This window comes from Centroberyx affinis, unplaced genomic scaffold, assembly GCF_046629955.1.
Source record: "Centroberyx affinis isolate AG114_WGS23_722 - 3 ecotype Tasmania unplaced genomic scaffold, CSIRO-AGI_Caff_v1 ptg002098l_1, whole genome shotgun sequence".
Lineage (NCBI taxonomy): Eukaryota > Metazoa > Chordata > Actinopteri > Beryciformes > Berycidae > Centroberyx > Centroberyx affinis.
Window position 1 is genome coordinate 38,018 of NW_027280424.1, and position 19,743 is coordinate 57,760.

The following is a 19,743-nucleotide window of genomic DNA, read 5'->3' on the forward strand; positions in this document are numbered from 1 at the left end:
TCTAAACTTTGGCTACCACTATACCTCCATTTTATGAATTAGGAGTAGATAACAGAAAAAGTGAGATGTAGCTGTGCATCATATTATAATTGGTCTTGGGTATTAATAGTTTATAAGGATGGAATTGGTGGTTCAACTTGTACTGACTACTGGCTATACCATATGTGACTGCAAATAAATACATGGAGACACAATTGCATGCACAAACACACATTACTGCCCACACAGATGCACATAAAAAGGACCCTGGTGGTATAAGTAGGCTCTGGTGAATAAACAGGCATACCTAAACTAACTATATTCATGCAAAGTGAGAAAGATGGTAGGAGACAGATTGGAAGTAATTAGAAGATGTGCACACTGTGGCAGCCAAATAGTCACAACACTGACAGGACAGCTAAGAAGTGATCATCATCATCATGGCACCCAGTGTAACAGTAGATACACAGACTAGAACTAGCTTTGGCAGTCTTACCCAAAGGTATTGGAAATAGACTGCAACCTGCAAAGGCCAAGGATTGATGTAAGTTACTGGCATTTGTGGTGTGTGTATGCAGACTAATCTCACAGTGACGCAGTTGAATCAATTAAAATGAATGCAGAATACATATCAATGCAGAAATCCAAATCCATAACTCATGATATCAACCGGGGATGATGCGGGGTAGGGGACAGGCAGGAATGAGTTAAGGTATGGCTGCATATCAATAATAGAAAATAACTTCCTCTCTTTGGTCATATTCTGTTGCATAAACTTCCCCATACCCATGTCTAATTCCCTCCCAGAAACAAAACAAATCATGTTATATCGGTGAAAATCTTAACCCATCTGACAAAATCAAACACACTTACTATTTCTCACTTTTGGCAACGGATCAACGGAAAAATCTGTAATTTGTGGAGGAATTTGGCTGTTACACATGAATTGTTTTGTCCTATCTGTGAAAGCCTGGTTAATATTCACACTTCTCAGCGCCTCCCTCCTCAGCACCGTTTACCAGGCATGGCCGACTGGGAGGAGACCCAGGACAGGTTGGGGGGGGGGGGGGGGGGGGAGACTACATCTCCCAGCTGACCTAGCTAAGGCCTTGGGATCCCCAGGAAGAGCTGGGGGGAGCTGCTGGGGAAAAGGTAATCTGCACTGTTGCCACTGTGGCCCTGACCAGGATAAGTGGCAAGAAAATGGATGGATGGAGCACACATTTTGCAGTAGAATGGAAACTTTATCTACTAGATGTGGTCATTAAATATAAGTTCTGCACAAAACATCATGTCTTCTAGTGTGCAGCCAGTGTTGCCGTCTCCTGCCAGCCTCACCTGACATCCTCAAGCTTCCGGGTGATGGCTGAGCCCACGCTGGAGAAAGCTGCTGTGGCCTTCTGACCTGCCTGGCTCAACGTCTCTGATGTCCTCTTATAGCTGGGAGAGAGAAGGAGGACACAGAGAGGGAGGAGAAGAAAAGGGGGATGGATAGGGAGAGAGAGATAAGGAGGGGGGACAGGGAGAAATGGGGGATGTGCAGCAAAAGGAGAGGAGATGGAGGCGATGAAGAGACACTGAGAAATCAAAGACTGAAGACAAGCATCAATGTCAGAAATAAACTTCAATGTTATAGGCCAAAGGTGGCATGTTCACTACAGATCTCTTTAGAGCACTGACTTCTTCTTCCTCATTGTTTAGAATGGAAAAACTCCCCCAACAGCACTGAGAGCTGACCATGCTGTCAGGCTACAAAAAGATTGAAAAACCTTTCAACCTTATCAAAAAAGCACCAACCTTCAAACAAACTTTCTATTCACATAGCAGCTGCACAGCAGGAGCCAAGGTTATGCTTCCTTAACTAACTGTTTGATGCTCCTAGCCAAAAGGTGGACAATTTCTCTAGAGAACTGAAGCTACATACTAGATGTTCGTAACTTGATTTTAGGATACTATGTGTGAAGGTTGGTTGTGGTAGTGCTGGTTCCAGGTAGCGCACTGGTTAAACGATGGCTCAAACACCAACAGTACTTTGAATTAAATTTCACCTACACTAAAAATATATGATAATAAGATAAAATAATCTACTGAATAGCATATATAGTAAGGAGAAAAAGGCTAGAGACTTGATGCCCAGCAAGCTGTCATAATGACTTAACATCCAGCTTTATGGCACTATGAAGCATGTTAAATGGCAGGGTGGGGTGGTAGGTAAGCACTCACGCGTTGGAGGTGGTGACCTCCTGCCAGCTTTTGGTGATGTTCTGTTTCAGCTCATTGAGCGGTGTGATACCCAGCTTCCTCTTAATGTCCGCCAAATGCTTCTCCTTGGCCACCAGGACCTGGGACAGGGTCTGGATCTCATCCTCCACCTGGACACACACAGGCACACACACACACACACACACAGACAGTTATTCCCTTTTCACATTTGACACGTACATGCATTATGTTTAATTTCACATTGTCCTGTCAGAATCCATCTTACGTCAGTGTGGTGAAGAACCAGGAGAAAGCAGCAGAGCCAATCTCAGAGAAGTTCAACAGTGTTTGGAAGTAAAACAGCCTTTAAGTATACATTACACATAGATAACAAAGATGATGCATAGACTTTAAGATAGAATCTGAAAACATGTCATCAAAATAGTGTAGATTTATTCATGAAGCAGTGTATTTCTGAAGACAGTATTGGAAGACACACAAAGAAAAAGCAATGTTTTTTTATAACTTGTATTGAGAAAGAGGAAGCGGTAACGCTGTTTTCGTAAGGACAGCTATCTTGAAATACAACAGCCTGGGTCTAACCTGGGCTTGACCCCGCTGACCCACCGCCTCTCTAATCCCTGATCCCTCCTGACCTTGGCCAACTCTCCCTGCAGCTCCTCCCGCTCCTCGTCTGTCATGGTGGGGACGGGGGAAGAGGGGCTGACGGCCGTCACCGCATCCTCCCCCACCTCCGGAATGGCGTCCGGATGCTGCTGGGAACCTGGGTGAGAGACGGAGGGAAAGGAAAGAGGGGTGGAGAGAGAGAGAGAGAGAGAGAGAGGAAGGAGGAGATGAAGGGTGGGAAGAGGTAGAGGAAGTGGAGGTAATGGTATTAGCGGGGAGGGATGAGGAGAAACGGGAGGGAGGAGATGAAAGAATGTTGGGAGAGAAGGAGGAAGGGAAGGAGATTTACAGAAAGGATGGGGTGGTGGAGGTAGAAAGAGTTGAAGCGGGTACGGGAGGGCAATTGTACAGAGGGAGAAAAAGAAAGGAGAAGTAAGGGAAGGAGTAGAAAATGGAGAGTGGTAAGAGAAGGGAGGAAGGGAAGGAAAAACAGGAGGAAAGGAGAGAGAAGGTAGAGAGGGATGAGTTGACAGAGGGGAAGGAGAAGAGGAGACAGAAAGAGGAGTAGGATAGAAAGATAGGGGAGAGGGTGGGAGGGAATGAAGAGGGAGGATGGAGAGAAAGAGGAATGGGGTGAAGGAGAGAGGGAGATAACAAAATGAGACAATATTGTATTCATCCTTTGTTCTCACTTAGCGAATTAAATATCCATTTTGAGGCTGCTGAAGTGTCAGGAGACATAAATCAAGCACACCTCCACGATTTCAAATAGCTTGTTTCGTTTTGTTTTAAGACATATTCACATGTAGTTTTGCTTCACGACAGTGAACAGGTGGCATGACAGTGGTAAGCTGATGCTGGCTGTCAAATTGAAGTTGTCATGCGGTTCCTCCGGAGGATGAGGAGGAGAGAGGAAGGTGGTAGCACATGAATGGGTGAAGGACAGCAGGGAGTAGGACTAGGAAGATTAAGAGATGCTAAGGATGCTGTTTGATGGTGAGCACTTTCCTCGGGGGAGTGGGGAGAAGCTTTCAAGATCCAACAGCACAAACCCGAGTTTTCAGACACACACGTGCCCGAACACACACACACACAAGCATGCATGCTCGTACACTTACACTAAACAACTTAACACTTTTTCTCTCTTTCTTACACACACACACACACACACAAACCTCGCTCTCTCCACACACACACATACAGTACACACACACGCGCTCCTCTTTGATGTGCCAGTCTCCAACAGGGCTGCAGCCAGTAGGAGCAGCAGCGCATCAATAATACAGAGAACTTTCTAGATGGAGACATCCTGGGCTCAGACAGCGAGAGGGAACAAGAGAACAAGGGCTTGTTAGGATCCGTCAGTCAAAAGGCCAACAGCGGGTGAGTGTGTTATTCATGGTAGGCCAGGATATGGGGGTGGACTGGGGGTGTCTGAATGCATTTTTCAGTTCATTCGGTCTCACCTGTTTCATTGATGTAGGGTAGAGGTAAAAAAGAAAATACTGAAAAGGAACAAAAAAAGAGCAAACTAAAAAAGTGAAAAAAAGAGTAGAATAAAACAGTGAGGGGAAGGGATAAAAAAACAGTTGGAGACTGAATTTCAGAGGCGCACACTGTGCCGTTACCACAACATTTATGCACATACCACAGCAGGGGACAGAACTGACGCATGAGATGAAAAGAGGCCAAAATAGACCAGAAAGCAGATTTCATAATTAAAATATTTAATATTTGAACCCACTACCATCATGGAACAGAGAGCTGCAGTATCATGTGAAAAACCGGGCTTGGCCTTGTACACTGCCCCATGTAAATACTGTAGAGAGCCAAATAACACTGCAATAGATTTAATCCGCTAATTAGCCTACCCTCAGAATGAAGGAGAACATCTTGTTCTGCGTTTGATTGATTGTTACAGTTGTTTATGTCAACAACCTAGTGAGACAACTCATTGGCATGCAAATGTGGTCATGGAATAAAGGAATCCAGCTGTGGCTTAAAGGACTACTTTGACTTTTCGGGAGTTTTGGCGCCTTGGCCATCTTACCCAATATGAGGATTGGCACCAAAATAATCTCTCTGTCTCTGGTGGATAGCTCTGTGCAGTGCACATGCTAACGTTTTAGCATACAGTACACGCTTCATCTAACACACTATCTCCATATCTTCCCCTCCCACTCCATTCCAGCACCTTGGCACCTCTCCTCTCCTTCCCGCCACACCCCATTCCCCAAAACTTTAAAAACATTCCTAACCAAGAGAGATGGAGTTTTGTTGAGGGCAGTGACACTGAATCATGACTACAGCAACTGAGCAATATATACTCCCACATAGACAATGGTGGAATTTCCTCCGCAACCGCCTGGAGGGCTGCTTGTGAAATGTGAACTTTTCTCAGTCTATCCAATTTCTCTTGACTTGTAACGAAACAGCCTTGGTTAGCGTAAGCAAAGAACTGGGCCGTGCCATTACGAGTTCTAACACTAATTAAAGCCATGGGAATAACAAGAGCTGATTGACTATGTCTCAAGAGCAAATATTTACATGTCAAAACGTGCTGTGATGATGAAACACGAGCGAACGCAAGATCCTGCTGGAAATCACTGACAAATAATTTTACGGAGGAAATGGAGGCAGGCGTTACAGTAATTAAGAGAGAAAAAATACACAGGAAATTCTCCTTTACTCCTGAAACCACCTCCACTGTTCCACCTCATCTGCCTTTAAGCTCTCTCTCTCACACATCTCTCTCATCTGCACTCTCTTCCTCTTACTGATGACGCAGCAGTACCACATACTCATACACAAATATACTGTACACACACACACACACACACACACCTGCTGACAGTGACAGGCTTCTGTAATGGACACCTCCCCCATAGCAGCTCATCTAATAATAATGGGACAAATCAGCCATTCCTACTCAACTAAGTGTTCTACAATAGAGCAACAATTATTAGGCCTATATTATCTTTGGAAGGTTCTTTGAAATATTAGTAACCTACATAATGCTGCTCATATCTAGTTTGTATGCAACATACTACCGCATAAAGCACACAGCTCTATGAGATTGTAGGGGAAGTCCAGCAGCCCTTCGGGGTTACAGGAACAGGTTCTGTGGGCTGACACCTCTCAGGAGTTACAGCCTGCGCCCTGTAATACATTCCTGCAGGCACCGAAGTGAGATCTGTATGTCTAAGGCAGGGAGTAGCTACGCATGTGTGACTGTGTGCCTAGGAGGTGTGTACCCATCCATGTGGGTGCTGGGAGCGAGAGAGAAAGAGAGTCAAGGAGAAAGAGAGAGACAAACAAAGAGAGAGAGAGAGAGAAGTGTGTGTGAGTATAGGCAGAAGTTTGGCTTGCAACACCTAACAGCATACCCACCCAGATTACTGCCCTACCCCGTTTGTTTTAGCGCATTTCCTCTTACACCAACGTGTTCGGCCCCATGATCATCTAACTCTCTGTGGCTGTCACAGCCATAACGACCAATTAGAAAAACAAGGCTCGGGACTTGAAGCACGCCTGGACAGAGCATAATTATATCGGACTTGCCTAACTGCCAGCACATAATTAGCTCTGCTTTTGTGATAACGAGCCAAAAAAAGAGCTTTGCAATTTTTAATATCCATTGGACTAATGTAGCCTAATCATTTGATAATTGCATTACAGTTATGAAACTGGTAGGCTATTTGGTTTGCTGTTGTGGCTTAGCCATTTGTGACTAATGATGACTGGAATCTGCAAGCAGCACACGGATGTATGAAATAATTTATAATGTAGTCTTTGTTTAGTCTAATAGCCCATTCATTTTAAGGGGTTTCCTATGAGTTCAGTCCACTGTAGCATACAATAGTATTGTTTACATACACAAATACAAGAATATGATCAGAATCAAGGAGTGAAGATGGGAGAGCAGAATTTTTGTTAAAGAATATGTCAAAATACAGAATATACTGTAGGTGCATCCATGATCTGACAGTCTTCAACACTCTAGCCACACCCCACCAAAACAAAAAAAAACTACTTACTCCAAGGCCAACAAAGCACTCAGCACAAACAGAAACTCACACTATCTTTGTTATGAAGAAGCTTAGTGCACTCCAACATAGGCTGACGCTATTAAGTGGCTGCTGGTTCTCTGGAGCCGGTTTCCCAAAAGCTTCTAATCATTGGATTTAACTTTGTTTTATTGTAAGGCAATGGATAGGGCTGAGACAGTCTTTGGGAAACCCCGCCATGGTAACGATTGCTTTCAGTTGACACCAACATGTGGCCCTGACATATAGTCTTATTCAACAGATCAGGATGTGATGCAAACTGCATGGAACGACAAACACACTGCCAAGACTAAAATAGTCATGAAAAGAGTTCCAGTGAACTGAAATAAAGACAAAGGGTCGTGATGAAAACTTCCAAGTAAATGAAATAACATCAATCATTTTACATTGTTTGTTAGACCATGTTATTAGTTAAACAATTCATTCTATAGACCAACTTCAGCTATCTAAAGGCAATTTTGTTAATGAAAAAAATAAATCCCCAAATTGTCCTTGCATGGAAACAATCATCATAATAATCAAAATATGAAAAAACAGCTGAATCTCATTAAAAACAAATAAAATATTAAAAAATGAATTCTAAAATGAAAACTAGCAAACTGAAAGCTAACTGAAGTTCAGCTGAAAACTGACAAGAAACTACCAGAACTCACACACATAGGCTATTGCATCACACCAAATATCACTCCCTCCCTCCCTGTTTCTGTTCCCCAAAATGATTCCCCTCCCATGAACCAAACCCAAGTTTTCTCTCTCTAACACACACACACACACACACACACACACACACACACACACGCACACACGGACACCACATCCTTGGCCTGGCCTCTCCCTTTCCTCCTTGTGATTACCTCTGGTTTTGACAGCTGGCGAGCTGGGCGGCGTGTCGCTGTAGGCCGGGGAGAGGTAGAGGTAGCTGGCGTTGACTCCTTGTTCAAAGTCAAAGGGAGAGTGGTATTCTTCCAGTGGGTCCATTCCTGCTGCTTGAAGTGTGTCGTCAGATGGAGCGGCCACCACCTCTCTACCACCACCGCTACCTAAGCTAACAGTGCCAAACGCTGATTGTCTGCATGTGATCCGAGCGCGTGTTGCCGGCCTCTGTGTCTCTCCTTGTTTACAGCGTCCCAGACTCTGGTTTGTGTGTGTGTGTGTGTGTGTGTGTGTGACAATTAAGAGAGTGACACACACAATGTCAAGAGTGTGTATGCATGTGGGAGTAGGTTTTCTTAGCTTTAAGGTAGCTGGAAGGCGAGAGTGTGTGTATGGTGGCGCAGGTTGTGTTTATGAGTCTTCAGAGCGCTCCAGCCACGCTTTCCATTTCCGCAGCAGGCTCTTGCATGACGAACAGGCCGAGGTGTTGTGCACCCTCCGCTCCTTTCTTGCTGTTAATAAGTTACCTGTCCCTTGGCACTGCTGCTATTGCATACATACACACACACATACTCTCCACACACACACCCTCCCTCTTCCTCTCCAGAGTAATCCCAATGGTCGCTGCAAAACAGTCAATCCATCCTTCAAACATCCATCTGCGCAATCAGTGCTGGTTTCAGACACTAGCCACCGTTAGCAGAGCTAGTGGGACAGAGCGGAGCTCTGCCTTGGTATTGCGTGACACTCTATATGCCAGCCTCAATACTCTCTCGGGTCTCTCTCTCTCTTCATTCCCTCCCTCCCTCACTTTCCGCCATCCATCTTGTCATCCAAGGAGAAAAAATAAAAAAAAAGGTCCCATTTGTGTGCGTTGGTCACGTGATGTGTGTGTGTGTGTGGGGGGGGGGGGAGGCCCATGAGATAAGAGAGCGTAATCTGCGGTGTCCCAGATTACAGCACAGCACTAATCCAGGGTGGCCTGTCCAGCTTGGAGCAGCAGTAATGCTAGTCAGCTAGAATGGAGCGGAGCAGACGCCAGAGGCTACACTAGGTATTGTGTGTGTGTGTGTGTGTGTGTGATCTTGTGGGAAAGTGCTCCGTATCTAGGAAAGAGAATTTGTGTGGATGTATGTGTATGTACGTGTGTGTCACTGTGTGTGCATTGATGCATGCTAGTATAGTCATTCATATGGCCAAAACTCTTTACTATGCCCTTGATCACTATATGAACCAACTATACACACTCATCTCTTTCACTGAATGCTTTTCTTCTGTGATTCCTACAGCAGTCTTTACGTCATGTCACACTACACTGCTGAAAAGCAAAGCTACAATGTAAGGCAGGAATCCGACAACAACATGGTGTAGGCTATGTCATTTTGTTCAAGGTCATGTCCCATTTCATTCATACAGTAGGCAGTAAACAGTATATTCAAGCAACTGCTGACACTCAAGGCTGCAGTGAAATGGAAAATCAGCCCAGTGAAGACAAAACTTATGACTGACTACATGTTCCCAAAGATTTAGTGAGGCACTGTAAACAACATAGTGAATGAGCAGAAGCTGTGGGACCTATAGAACGAAGACGAAATCGGGATTATTTTAAGTGCGCTATCCCTAGCAGGGAAAAGCAGTAAAATTCAGCATTCATATCTGCATTAGTGATCATTTTCCACTGTCCCCTAGAGCCAGGATCAAGACGGAGGAGTTTGCTCTGTCCCCTAATCCCTGGCTCTAACGTTGACCATTGGGAATCAATTGGAAAGGATGGAAAAGGTGGCTATGAGAGTACCCAGGGGGACTGTCCACAAAGTCAGTCAGTTATTCACAGTGGAACATTTCCAGGCTGTATATCTTGATGACATGAAAGGATAGAGTCTTGGTTTTACACTACACTGCGGAAAAAGCAAGGCTATCGCGTAAGGACGAAATCTACAAGCTTAGGCATAGCTGCACATATTCACAAATATTGACTCAACTGTCCAAGGCCAGAGGAAAAACAAATCCTCACCCTTGAGAAAATTTTGAAATCTGAGAAAAAAAATTGTTGATTCTCTCATTGACAGCCATGTATTTTGGCCAATTTCCAATGTGGTTTGGATTTGTTCCATGGTCACAAAACATTGTTGGCAAGTCTACTATAAATTACAGTAGAAAAAAAAAACCGAAGCTTTTTTGTAGCACACTGACAGCATAGTGTTTTTTGCCACTACCCGACCTGTGCCTCCACTAATAGAATCCCTTTGAGCCTCACACTACATGTGTTTTTCACAGACAACAGTGAATAGACAACAGTGAATATCGGCGAGAAGGCCCTGCACAATAGAAGTGACAGGCTGTGGGTCATGCAAGGCATGGTGGCAACTATTGTGTGCCCTAATGATCCTCTGAGTCAGGCTCCATTGCACAGTGCTTCCCTTCAGCAAGTTCAACTTTGGAAGTGACACGCACACGGTCAGTGATCACTTATACTGTAAGCAAACTATCAAGCGTGAACATGTACATGCAATGCACACACACAAAGTACAAAAACAGGCCTGCAGGCATGTACACACACATGAACACACACATATACATCAAGGACAGTAAATCCGTGCCAGCTCCCCTCTCTCTGCAGCGAAAGGGCTGCTACAACCTGGATGTTTGCTCTTCCAATTCATCTTAGCTGGCTAGCTGCCAAATTGCACATCAGTTACTGCTGAGAGTAAAACACAGACACACACACACACACACACAAAGGCTTAGACACACAAGCCCGCACAAAAACATAATCATGCAATACAATGTGACCCTTTTTAAGCCTAACCGATTTATTCCAAAAGTAGTAGAGACAAAATAAGATAGCTGCCAAATGCGTATTAATGGGAAATGCATTAAATTAGTGCTCTTTACTTCCACACCATCTTAAACAATACTGAGACTCAACAGAACTTCATAAAAATGCAGCAATGCTGCTCCCTGCAGAATACAAAGCTCAACCTTACTTCCACTCTGCTGCCCTTCTTACCAACAGAGCTGTTGATTCATATCATGAGTGACGTTGCATTCATGTGACATTTGTTTAAAGAAAATATCAGCAGTGTGCTTGAATTGGATAAATGATTTAGTATCATAAATGCAAATGTCATCAGAGTCAAGAATTTGCTTTGAAACTAATATCTGACCACCCAGTCACAGCAAGTGCTTATTTTGATTGGTTGATTAATCAACCACTATTTAAATAATCTAGTCCTGTATTATCTTGAATTATCCAGTAACAAAATAAAATTTGAGTAAACAGAGAAATATGGTAAAATATGAGGGAATTTTCTCTTTTCCAGTATGTTATACCTCCCGCCTGGGAAAGTTGGAAAACAGTAGAACACCAATAACACCCCATTACACCCATCGACCCAGACTGCAACCAGGAACAAACAGCCATTTCCAAGTGGTTAATAAAACACAGCATGAGATCAATTACCTGATTATTCATGGCGCACCCCGTCACATGATGAGCCTAAAACAAGAATCATGAGACATGGATGACTGTGGCTCCAGCTAGTGTGCCCACAAAGTTCCCAGAGATATGCATCATGGGTAAACAGAAAGAAGAGAGGCAAACAATTGGCTACAGCTAAAGGGAACAGGCTGACAGAGATGGAGCACAGTAAATGGACAACTGAATGAATGGACATTAAAGCAAAAACCCTCCTTATTGCATAAGGAGTGCCATCTTTTCATCTTACTATTAAGTTTTTGAGTCATCTCAGAAATATGTGTTTTTCTCCTATTTGGTTCATTGGCCCCATGTTTTTAATATGCTCCTGTTTCTGTTTTATAGCTGCTTCTGAAAGTGCTCTATAAATAAAAAATATTTAATCATTATTTAGTCCAAGCTCTCCCAGGCAATATTGTAGAGAGGCATCTACGTAACAGCTGATGAATAAAGGCAACCAAGCTGAATCTGGCTCATTCTTCAAACACGCTCTGACACATTAAAACTAAAGGATGTCATCCCAAATACATGGAAGACCCTGGTTTTGAAGAAGAAGTGGGTTTGGATGAGGTTTCCTTAATCATAACTCTTATTCTCATTTCCACTGCCTGACTACTCAGTGTTTCACTGTCTTCTCTTTAATGAATAGCCATTAGTCCTGAATGCTCTCATTTGTGAGTGGCAGATTTAGTCCATTCTGACTGGGAAATTCCACCAAGCCAAAAGAAGAGAAAGCCTACAGCCACCACTCTACTACAGTCCCTATACACATCTGGGCAGGACTCCAGAGTGCGACCATTTTATCCAGTTGTGTCACTGATTTTTTTCTTCACATCCAAGACTCTGGAATTTTGACTAATTTGATAATTCTCCCTCAGAAAATAAAGCAGCATGTGGCACCAGCGCCTAACAGCGTGTGTCCACTGACAATGCCCCTCTTCGTGGATGTGGAAATGGGTGTAGGCAAATTTGGTAGTATAGGGCCTATTCCTAAATAAATTCTCAATTGAATGCTACATGGCTTGGCACACAAGTTCTTTATCTGATTTTTTTTAAATTAAAATATGTGTTATGGGTCACGTGATTTTGTTTTATTTGTTGAGAATCATTGATTCTATCTTTTACAATGTCCAATCATCTTGGAGAGACCCATCATACAAGCTAGCATAAATGGCTAGAAACAGCAATAATTAGTTTTCCCTCCATGCTCTTAGGTAGGACAGGCAGAACTTGGACAGAGATGATTCATGAACAGACATCAATCAGACACCTGCCGTTCTATTTGCTAACATTTGCTCCAGACGCCTGAAATTTGCATAAAGTACACTTGAACCTTACATTTGGCACCACCCTCTTGCTGCTCCTCATTTAGTCCATTTTGGTATTATTTATCATCAACAAGGTATTTTTGGCCACAACACTACCGCTGACTGGATATTTTTGCTGGAAACGGTGCATCTGGTAACAACAATCATACGACGTTCAAAGCCGATTAGATCACACACCTTACCCATTCTAACGTTTAGTCAAACTGTAACTGAACCTCTCCACCTGTCTTCATGCTTTAGCCTATACATGTGGGACTCACTGTTTGGAGGTGGGAGCTATCTGTATAAACGGGGAGGTGTACCTTAAGTGAATGCTGAGTGTAGATATTGCATTGACTTTGCCTACCATTAGCTAGTGTTTTGGTTGTGGTTTTTCAGGTCTGCCACACTCTACTTTGGCTGTCTCACATAGACCTTTTGAATAAAAAGGTTTTGATGCTTGCTTGTGTGGTATTAAAATCTCATGTGTACGTCGCTTTGGATAAAAGCGTCTGCCAATTGGGAAGTTGTAAGTTATAAAAACAAATAAGAATTCACCTCATGACGGCATGATAGTGAGATTGACTAATGCAAACCAAAATCTGTTAAAAAGAGGATGTGAAGAGAGTTGCCCAACATTGCCTACTTCATGACCTACTGCTGCACATTATCTAGCCTCTGTTTATCAGGTTGATACAGCACAATGTCACATTCTATGTATATGTGACATGTTAATTATTACATGTGAAGCAGTCTGCAGATGAAAATAATGGTGCCACCAAATTATCTACTGGTAAAGGTTAGTCTGGCGACAAAGGTCCTGGGCCAGGTTCAAACTCAGGACGCTGTGGTTACATGGTATGCGCCTTAGACCACAGACACCAAGACCTCCTTTCAATAACATTTCTGATACTTCAAGTTTAGTAATGGTTTAAAAACAACACTTTGTCCTAAATGCCTTTCTTTGTTGAATGAACAATGACGTCCTTCACTGTTCCTTCCTTATGTGACACAGCAAAATATTTTCTGTGTAATCTTTATACATGCCAGTTAGGCTACTTAGTCTACAATCAATTGATGTCCTAAATAAAAATTGTCCATAAACTAATAGAAACCTTGAGATCGATTTGTAAGAATATAATGAAGCTTTTCAATACGTTTTGATAATTAAATATCAGTATTTACACCAAATTGTAGTCTAATTTTTCATACCTAGCCCTGCTCTCAAATAAAGGAAACAGAGGATTGCAAGTTGAAGCTTGGACATAATTTGGGTTGGTAATTCTATACCTGAATGAAAAATAGAGTATATGCACCTCCCTGTAGATCTTCTTAAAAACTGGTGTTGAACATACAGATAAACAATATTAAAAGGCAAAAAGTGTGCTTTTATTATTCCACACCAAACAACAATGTTGTTGTTATTTGGAATAATGAAAGCAAGGGAAATTAATATACTGTGTGCAGGCACTTTTTGCCTTCAATTCCACACCTGACCCTTTGAGCCCACTAGACTTGCTCCGTTTTACAGTGAGGCCCAAAGTTTCTCCCTACAGTGTCATGTTGGACGTCTGATCTGTCTGATCCCAGAGCTGCCAGACAGGCGAGAGCTCTGCTCGGCCAAATCTCACAGGTCAATGGAAAATTCAATATCACTGACATATTTTGAGTTAATCATTTCTACAGCTTCCACTTTTTACTCAGCTACCAAAGCCTATAAGCAGCTGAGTTTAGTTTTACAATAACACAAACATGACACAAAAAAATTTGATATTCATTATGGGAAAATGTAGTGTTATTCAAGTTATTCAATTATTCATCAGATGATAACAATTAGTATGCATCAGATGATAAGTAAACCATAGTTATATCCAATTATATAATAAAATCCATAAATCAACATTGCAATTTCATATCACAGTAGGACATTGTCCTCTTTATTCATATAAAGAATTTAAGTATCCTTGCCTGAACTTGTCCTGTCATAGGCAATGTCATTTATTTATGGGTATTAGCTCAGCTATTAACAGCCCAGAAGATCAAACCCTTGTTAGAGTTCCTCAACAACACCTGAGGCCACCAATGACTGTATGTAGACATGTATCTCCAGCTAGAGTGGCTTATGAATTTGGAAAACAAACACCCCTAGGTTAAATCTACAATACATCCACTTAAACCTAACAGCCCAGTCAGGCGTGTGTGACAGAGTTAACTGTTCAGCAACACAAGATGCTAAAGCCAACCTGAAAAGTCAGTCTGAGCGATGTTTTAAACACAGAGAGAGAGTTTCACTCCAACAGTATTTGTCCTATGTTGCTGTGATATTTAATGAAATTTGAGCTTAGAAAAAAAATATCAGACCAAAATTTAACATATCATGACAACCCTTGAAATGCATGAATTCCTACTAGTCATGACTGTAATTTTTGGTCCAATAATCCATATGGCCGAAACTGACATACAAAAATATGCTTACGCAGCATGTGAAGCAACTGCCTTTACTATTAGACAATTTCTTAAAAAACTGCACCATGTGCAGCAAACCCCATGACTACAATAGTAACAAAATGTTCAGTCATGTAATAATGCAGAAGTAAATGATGACTTGAGAAGTATTTTTTCCTTCAACAAAACGGTCTTGATATGGACCGGCCATAAGGCTGAGTCAGACTTTGAAACAGATCAGCTCAGCAGGGTTAGGGGGATGTTGACTTCCTCTGACTGTCCACACAGCTGAATGCAGCTAGTTGTGCCTCCTTGAAATCTAATAAGGTAAACTTTGGCCACCCCTCATAATGATCAATCTCATTAGACAATTTAGTGGGAAAAACAAGACAGATTGACAAGCCTGACCGAGATCCCCATTTGAAAATCTGATTTGAGAAATACAAAAAACAAGAGATAGGCTATCTCAATGGTCAAAGGATCCACAGCATGGCGTCTTTGTCATGCTACAACAAACTCCCATTACAAATTGTAGATATACAAAGGTCTGTAATGAGATATTCTGGGTTACTTCAGGAGGAATTACAAAAAAAATGTCTATCAAAGCCCACACCTTTCTATTCATTAGGCCAGTGTGTGTAGGCCTGGAATACCATTTCTCAGTAACAGAGACAATGCTTTGGGAATAAGACAATTTGAGTGGGCCGATGTGAATCAAGGCACAACAACAGACAACTTACAGACTTAGCACAAATAGAGTGAACTGTGAATACTTTAAGCCTGGAGCCTCTGTGTATGTAAACTGGTGCTTATGTCGAGACTTTGTCACCATCAGGCAAAACATGTGAAAATGTAACATCCTCTTTTCATGGTGTACAAATGCCACTAATGCTTACATATTAACCAAGTCTTCTGTGTCACATAGCCAAGCACCGACCGTGGGCTAGTCCTCCAAGAGAATCTCATATCAACATTCCAGACATTGTACCGAGAACTGGAGGAAAGAAATTCCCCCTCAAGCAAAAATGAACCAATGTAGGCCTACAGTAACTAAGCATTGGCAACTCCATTAAACAGGGAAAAGAAAGCACAAACAAGAGATGCACGTATTATCAACAAAGGTCATCTAAGCATACACAAACAGAGGAGAGGAGAGACTGAGAGCCCGTTCCCTTGACACTTGTTCTGGGCAGCACCAGTCGGGGCACTCAGTATGCACACTGGCCTGCCTTCTGCTAAAACTGGCTAGCCTAGCTCCTTTTCATGGTGTCTGTCACCTGAACCTCTGACAAAAAGTAGTAAAAGAACACCTGAACACCAAGAGGGATAACCCGATTGAGGCAGACACCTCATATTCAAAAGGGGCAAGTTTGCCGAAATTGTAATAAGGTGAAAGTGACAAGGAAAAAATAATAATAAGGATGCAAGCGCAGATAGTGCCAGGATATAGCGACCGTAGCTACCTGCATTAAACGTGTGACAATGAAATGAACTTCAGTCTGTTGCCATGGCAGCGTGACCAAAAAAAATGGACAGGTCCCATGACACCTTGCAGGTAATACTGACAACAGGGAAGGTTGAAAATGCACCTCTGAAGTTACATATACAGGGATAGACAGAATTCTCAGACAGACACGGATCTCATACGGTCTGATATTTAGAAACGTGAATTATCAACCAATAACAAACTACATCTGTCAATTCATGTCAAAATACAAAAAAAATACACTTCTTTCCTTTTCATTTCAGGATTCTGCACCTTGAGGCAAAGTCACAAAGCACAACACACAGACTTCAGGAAATGACATTCCTGAAACCAAGGGGGTGAAAATTGTCTGAGATGAAACTTTCTGCTGACGGGAAATGAGGTCAGGGCTGTGGCTTGTTTACCTGGCATCCCCTTGAGGGTGAACAAACAAACCTGTGCCTCCTGCTTCATTCCACAAGACCTACAAGGTCTTGCTACGTGGGAATCAAACGCAAGAAAAAACACTTTTGAACTGTTTTGGATTAACTAAGCTGAGTCTTATAGAGCGGTTTTCTTTGTTGCATAGGTCTAATAGCCTAAAAAAGTCTTACACCAAAACACAACACTCTCCTGAAAAGCAGCTGTGGGAGTAGGCAAGTAAACAAACCTGGAAGATGAGGGAGGGAGGGCGAGCAAGAGGTGTAGAGGAAGAGGAAGCAGATGGCTGCCTAGCGGGACAGGCACAGTTCAGGTATGGGACAGGAGAGACAGGAAGAATGCATTCACAGCTACCTGCAGGTCACACACTCACCTCCTCTCTTTATGTGAGGATGCTTGGCAGACTGGGTTACCCACCCTGTGTGTGCTTGGGCTTATTAAACCACAATGACAAACCATGTAACCCTCCCACATAGTTTGATATGGAATAGGAGTGTGGTATTTTCGAGCATCAGCATATCACTACAACTTGCATAGTGCACGCATTGCACTGCCTATGTTTCTTTAGGCTACATCTTCCTGTCTGTTTTCAATCAGAAGTGGACATAGAATATCAGAACTATTAATGGACAATGTGACTGACTCAAATAGTAAACTGGCGATATTAGGACGTCTAATCAACTGTCAAACGTACTGTGAGGATAGAACAAATCCAAATTAACCCAGTTCACATTTTGCAGAACAAGGATTTCCCACCAAATCTGACAAGCATCAAAATGCAAACTCATAAAGATCTTGAATGTTATGACATCCACCTGAAAAATGTACGGTATACCGTTGCTTATGGACTGCCTATCAAAGTTTTTGTTTGTCTTTTTGCGGTCAAATAGACGTTACACCTTCCTCGTCTAGGTTTTCTCGACATGTTGAAGCAAATATTGTGTAATATTGTACTTCCGTGTTCTTTTGATGGACAGTGAAAGCTTAATACATCCATGAGTGAAACACACGTGTTTAATTTGTATCCCTCCATTTTCCAAAACTCACCTCGACCGTGGGCATCTTTGTTACCAAAACTGCACTTCACTCGAGTTTGAAAAGTAACATATGTTCTCATCAGTCTACTGTACAAAGTTAGCTAGCTTGCTAACTTTGATTGGAGACAGCTAACCAAGTCGGTACTTTGAAAAAATTGTCGGTGATAACATTGCCAGTCTGAGTGCATCTCCGCAAATCAATTACCTTGCTCTGCATCCTCCATCCTAAAGCTGAGCGTTGTTTCTGTCACACTTTTAGGTCCAAAGCCTGCAGGTTGCACACTTGACTGCAGCAGATCTTCCTGTTCGCTCTCTCATGTTGCCAGGCAGCTCAGTGTGGGGTGGGGTCCGCTGTGACGTCAGCGCGTAGCAGTGTAAACAGAGGCGAGCACGTGGATCAAGTTTTGGTCCATCAGCAGCACACAACAGCTGCATGGCTTGCATCGACACATGTCATGATTACTTATTTAGAGGATTTTAGTAAATAAGATAAACACATAAACACGCATCTCTGTCATACTTAAATCATACACAGCACAGCATGATACTGACATCCACAGTTCAACAAGTCCAGCAAAAGCAGGCTCGGGAAATAAAAGTAAATGTCCTACATGAATAAATACATATAAAGAGGTAAAAGGAAAGAAAGAAAGAAAGAAAGAAAGAAAGAAAGAAAGAACTGAACCACGCAATGTAGGCCTATGTTTAATTTTTCCAAGTTGCATACGATTAAGTAGGCTAATATGTGTGTGTGTGTGTGTGTGTGTGTGTGTACGTTCTGCGCTTATTTTAGCACATATAACTTCCATCAGTCTGATATTGTGAATGGTTTACAGTGCATATTTGCACATTTCTGTATGTTCTTTCACTTGTACACCTGATAATGTGAATAGCTAGTGGCACACACTTGCACTTAAAACCTGTAAATTTGTTATAGCCTACTATTTTAAATATGTTTGATTATTCCAATCGATTGTTGTATTATCTCCATTGTTCTCTAATTGTCTTATTCTTATCTACATCATATTCTCTGCTGCTGCAAAAACTCAGTTTGCCCATGGGGATAATTGAAGTTTAATTTAATATAATGTCATTTTATTTAGTTTAAATTCAAATTTCAGGATATATAGGTTACTATATATAAATATATGTGTCTGACATGGGATGTACATGGGGTGTAGGCCTATCTCTGTTAATGACAAGGTAATTTAAAAAAAATAACTGAAGAAATTAGTGAACACATCATGGCCATGAAACAGGCTGTCACAAATAAACAAGGGACAGAGCAGCACTTGCACTGTAAGAAGTAAGTGAAGCTTGTCTTCTTACATTCAAAATGATATGTAATAATTTTGAAATCCTTTCCTCAAATGAAAAACTACAATATATTCTAGCAGAAAAAGGGTGTGCCACACTCGCAGCAAACCATGTTTAAACCTGCCACAATTTCAGACAGGGGGACATTAACAATGTCCCAATCAACGCTGAGGAAAGCCTAGGGCTGAAACGCCTCCATTTTTTTTGCTGCTGTGCATCATTAAAGAACTTATCTGTGAGTGCTGACGACTTCATTTGTTATTTTTGTGATTTTTGGGTCGGCACCCATTACACTCTAAAGACTGTGAGTTGAGCACACCAGTTCTTTCGTTTAGGACATTAACAATGAAATAAATTGTGGGAATGCAGCTTTTTTTTATCCCTAGAAAATTAATCCATTGATTTATTGATTGACTGATTTGATATTGGACCATTTATTGTTGTTAATGTCACATTGTCATGGTTGCTAACTGAATCAGTTTAGATTTGTTTTGGTTTGGAAACA

At 42.1% G+C, this 19,743-nt stretch overlaps 1 protein-coding gene across 1 annotated transcript; it reads right to left on the reverse strand.

Annotated features, from left to right (window-relative positions):
* Window positions 1-1,313: 1,313 nt before the first annotated feature.
* On the reverse strand, window positions 1,314-18,235 carry tpd52 (tumor protein D52). Its single transcript, XM_071531567.1, has 4 exons — window positions 18,127-18,235; window positions 2,838-2,965; window positions 2,203-2,351; window positions 1,314-1,419 (listed from the first exon to the last, which is right to left on the reverse strand). The coding sequence occupies exons 1-4, from the start codon at window positions 18,143-18,145 to the stop codon at window positions 1,314-1,316; spliced, it is 402 nt and encodes a 133-aa protein (XP_071387668.1). The 5' UTR covers window positions 18,146-18,235.
* Window positions 18,236-19,743: the final 1,508 nt, after the last annotated feature.

What these genes read in the sequence shown, in the direction of transcription:
- tpd52 (XM_071531567.1), bottom strand. An exon ending in TGCAGGGAGAGTTGGCCAAG is followed by an intron (nt 2,352 to 2,837) that starts GTCAGGAGGGAT and finishes GTGTGTGTCCAG; the next exon opens with GTGGAGGATGAGATCCAGAC. An exon ending in GAGGTCACCACCTCCAACGC is followed by an intron (nt 1,420 to 2,202) that starts GTGAGTGCTTAC and finishes TCTCTCTCCCAG; the next exon opens with CTATAAGAGGACATCAGAGA.